The sequence below is a fragment of the Elgaria multicarinata genome, chromosome 4, assembly GCF_023053635.1.
Source record: "Elgaria multicarinata webbii isolate HBS135686 ecotype San Diego chromosome 4, rElgMul1.1.pri, whole genome shotgun sequence".
Taxonomy (NCBI): Eukaryota; Metazoa; Chordata; class Lepidosauria; order Squamata; family Anguidae; genus Elgaria; species Elgaria multicarinata.
In genome coordinates this window covers 128142117-128146814 of record NC_086174.1, presented here as the reverse complement: position 1 = coordinate 128146814, position 4698 = coordinate 128142117, and the positions used below count along the sequence as shown (strand labels likewise).

At 43.5% G+C, this 4698-nt stretch overlaps 1 protein-coding gene across 1 annotated transcript; it reads right to left on the bottom strand.

Moving 5' to 3' along the window:
* Positions 1-1744: 1744 nt before the first annotated feature.
* KCNF1 (potassium voltage-gated channel modifier subfamily F member 1) lies at positions 1745-3701 on the bottom strand. The gene has a single exon (XM_063125833.1). It carries the CDS (start codon positions 3421-3423, stop codon positions 1960-1962), a length of 1464 nt encoding a protein of 487 aa, XP_062981903.1. The 5' UTR covers positions 3424-3701; the 3' UTR covers positions 1745-1959.
* Positions 3702-4698: the final 997 nt, after the last annotated feature.

Sequence of the window (4698 nt, the reverse complement as noted above, 5' to 3'; positions counted from 1 at the left end):
CGCATGTGGGCTTCCCCACCTCAGCTGTTCATGCTAATGCATGGACCGTGGGAGAGAGCCTAGAGGAGCCACAGAAAGCACAAACAATCCCCTGTCATCCACTTTTAGAAAGAGATCCAAGAAGGGCCCACAGCATTTTGCTGCCTGAGATGAAGAACAAGATGGTGGTGCCCCCTCCGACTCCATGTACAAAAGCCGACTGGACTGGCAGCTGAGTCTTACTTCAATACTGGGAACGGCATAGTGTCCTCCTCTGGACCCGAAAGCAGCAGGATAGCTTAGGGGATGCATGGCAGGCTGCATGGCCCACAGCTTCTTTCCTGCCTCCCGGTATTTGCCGCCTGAGGTGACTGCCCCACTCTGCCTAATGATAGGGCCAGCCCAGGACCCGAAACACTCCGAATAAGTGATTTGCAGAAGTGAGCCGTGCTACTTATTCAAGTGAGTGCTTTCAAAGTCAAATCCGCAGTTCCAATGTAAAGATATTCTGCCTAGGGTGAAGATAACAGCACAACATTATAAAACATGGTGAGTTGATTTGAACCATTGATTGCATTCGTTCTATGGCATTTGTTTTCAGGGCATCAAATGTTCAATTGGCTTCCACCATGCTTCAAATCTTAACATCCATTTTTCACTTTCAGACTCGGGAATTGTACCACTGTACGTGAGCTATGACATTCCAAACATAATAAAGCAAGCTCATAAGAAAGCAAGCTCATAAGAAAGAAAGCTCATAAGAAAAGCTCTGGCACTATCAAATCCTGTTGATTTTATAAGATGTTTGACTTGGCTGTAAGGACTGCAGAATGGAGACCAAATACATCACTTCATAAATTATCCAGCAATATGTGTGAATCACAAGCCATTGAGCACACAAGATTCCTTTCCTCTTATTAAGAAATCAAGTTCTGCATTGTGAAACTGCTTGAGCAGTTTATCGCCATAAATAGAATAAATGATGACTTTTTTGTTTTCATTTTTATTTTTACAAGTAGGCCAACAGGCTTTGGCTAAGTGTTCAGCAACGTACCTATAAGTGAAAGTGGGGGGAAGAGGAGTTTAAAAGCAAGTCTGAAGATTCCAATTGCAATCACATATCACACATCACTTTCCTATAAGGTAGAGGTGAAGAACCTGCGGAACTCCAGGTGTTGCTGGACTCCATCTCCTATCATCCATGACTTGACCATGCTGGCTGGGGCTGATGGGAGTTGGAGTCCAGCAGTATTTGGAAGTCTATATGTTTCCCACCCCTACAGTAAAGAATTAAAACAAGTCACTAAAAGAAAACCAGATGCCTTGTATAAGACCCTCTAATTTGCCAGCACATTTCTATCAGAAGATCAGACTGGAGCAATAAATATTTTTCCCTACTAAAAAGGAAGGTGGCATTCCCCAAACATTAGAGTTCAGAAGCGTCTTTCCATTTGTTTTGCTTTCCAGAACATCACAGCTTTAAGTGGCTATCACTTGTAAATAGCACTTGCATCATAAGACAAACAAAAGTTTTAGTGGTGACAGCATGGTTTAATTTTCGTTCAAGCAGCACTTTCCAACTAGAGAGACATTTGACAAAGCTTACACCACATGCACTCTTGGTATTGTTCTTTTTTCTTTCTTTATTATCATACATATATTTTTGCGTGACTTTATAAGGCTTCACATCCAAATCATGATACATTTATTGAGCAATATATTGTTGGTTTCCTTGGCCTCTGAAATGATTACAAAGAGATTGAGGTCAGGATGCATTCATTATATCTGGCCATACATTCATTGTGTTCTCATGGTTTATATAAAGCATGGCTTACCCAACTGAGATGGAGATGTGTGTGAGTGGGTTGGTGTAGTTCTGTGGAAAAGACAGGCTGACCTCAAAGGAGTCCCTTATATTATTTCAGTGTGAGTTTGCCATACTTATTCCAGGCTTCTGCTGAATGGAGACAAATTCACAGACTACTTACAGCTCTGAAGCCTAGTTCGGTGGTGGTGATCATCTGAAAGGAGATGAATGAAGGTGTCACTGTAGGAGAATTTGAGACGGTTGCTCCATCTGGGATCTTTGTTTCCTTTCCCCCAAAGATATGCTGGTTTATCTTTGGGACTTCCACCTTTCTTTTCACCTGCACTTAGCTCCATCAGTTCCAGTTCATGCTTGGCAGCTGTCTCTAAAACTCTCTGCTTGTTATAATACCTGACAAAGTTATTAATGATGGGATGGATTGGCAGTGCAATGGCTATGACCCCACAGAGGAAACTGATGGCAGCATTGAGCTTCCCCAGCGTAGTCTTTGGGTAAATGTCCCCGTAACCCACCGTGGTCATCGTTATGATCGCCCACCAAAAGGACTGAGGGATGCTCTTAAACAATGTGTCGGGGTGACTTTGCTCCACTGTATAACCGAGGGCAGAAAACACAAAGATCCCAACAGCCAAGTACATCAGCAGAAGTCCCAGCTCCTTAAAGCTTCTCTTAAGAGCGTAGGTCAGAGTCTGCAGACCGGAGGAGTGGCGTGCCAGTTTGAAAATCCTCGCAATCCTCATGATCCGGAGGGCTTGAATGGCTTGCTGCACGTTAGTTAACTCCATCAGTCTGGCACCCAAGTGGGTCAGAATCAGGCTGACGTAGAAAGGAAAGATGGCAAAAATGTCAATGATGTTCATGAAAGAAAGAGCAAAGTGCAATTTATTAGGGGAAGAGATAAGTCTGAGGACATACTCAAGGGTAAACCAGACTATGCAAGCTGTCTCAATCTTATCCAGAGCCGGGTGCTCCACCAATTTCCCATCAGAGTCCACCACTTGCAGGTCTGGGATGGTTCCCACGCACATCACTACCGATGAAATTAGAATGAGTAGAAAAGACATGACCGCTATGACTCTAGCTGGGTAAGAAGATTCTGGTTTTTCCAGGAATTTCCAGATGCATTTTTTGCACTTTTTCCAGCTGTTTGCAGAGGTGTCCATTCCCAAATCATCCAAGATCAACTGGACCCTACGGGCTATTTCTTCGAGCTCTTCCTTTTTTTCGCTGAGATGAGTCTTGCAGCAGTCATCCAGGAATTTAAGATCCACTTTCCAAAATTCCATTTCGTTCTTGAAACAAATGGGACAGATGCCTTTCTTCATGTGAACTTCCCCGAAGTAATATACATCGATGATGCATTTAAAAGTGTCCGGATCTCTGTCAAAATAAAATTCTCTCTTCCCAGGATCAAAGTCATCACAGAGTGAGAAAATAGTGTCATATCCCCCTGACAAACAGTTCATGAGTTCTGCTAGTCTCGTGTCTGGGTACTGGTTTAGATGGTCTCCATACAGCACCTGCCTCACTCCGCCAACATTAACAACAATCTCCATTTCTTCACTGTTTTCTGTCCCATCACTGTCCGGTTCTTGAAAACTAATGTCATCTGCCATTTTTAATTTGATTGCAGCTTTGATTTCAACAGCCTTCTCCCTCCACAAATCTTCCCCCAAAGTAGCTTTGCAAGAAATCCAAGTCAGTTGTGTTATTAGCAAATCTCAACTGCAGTGACGTTGAACAGGGCTAGAAAAACATACAGAAACAACCATGCAGGCTATGAAGCCTTGTGAAGTGTGCAACAAGCTGCAGTGAACAGACGAGTCATCCGGCAGCTTGCAAGCTCTAGAGCGCAGTAGTTTCAAAAGCTGCTATTTGCTCCAGCAGATTTCAACAAGAAAAAACAAGAAGAGAGAAACGCTCAAGGAAACTCACCCGGCGCTTGTGTCCGCTTTTGGCTTTCTTTTTTTCGGAAGTGGCGTGGATTAGCCATGAAAGGATCTTTTCTTTACAAGGAATCCTTTTTACCTGAATAGTGGAAAGTGAACTAACAGGCAGTTCTGAAAGAAAGGGAAGGTCCAATTGGCAGCTGTTGCAGTGCCTTGGCTTCAGAGAAGTTCACAGAGGGAAATCCATTGTGTTTTGACACAAAGGTCTTCTGGAGTTTTTCACCAGCTCCTTCGTGCAGAGGCTAGCAGTGTGCCAAGGAGAAAGTTGCGCTTCTTTTCCCCCTCACTGTTTTTAAGCACAATAGGAATTCCAGGCTGACGTCAAGCGCTTCCCGAACTCTACCCTCTTCTGGTGAAATGCAGCAAAAGCACGAGCAGTGCTGTATGGTTACGTCCTCTGCAGTTTTCATACTGGCGGTGATGGTGGGGGACGTAAAGTTGAAAATACCAGGAAAGAAGTATGACATATAATGGTCTTAAGGGCCAAAGGCTGTCTCCACTGAAGAAAAGATCCTAGAGAAGAAGCGCTTGTAAATAATAATAATAATAATAATAATAATAATAATAATAATAATAATAATAATGTTTCTTCTTTTTCTCTCTCTTTCTCTCCCTCTGAAGAACCTGCTTCATGCATGGAATTTTACTGGGTGGGTGGATGGGGGGGGGCATATGACATTGTGTTTTACTCATAACTTTCCTGTGCTTTCCCACCGCTTCTTTCTTAAAGCAGAAAATCTGTTGAATAACGCAAAACAGTCCATTAAGGAGAAATAGCTGCACAACAGCTTCTAATTGGTAGCGCTAGAGGGTATCTATATGATGCCACTTTGTACCTGGGTTCCTCCAAAACCCCACAGCATTGCTGCTGCAAAGCAGGAACAATACATCCTGATGGCAAGAGGGAGTATCTCGTCAAGACCGCCCCCTGCCCTGCCTTCC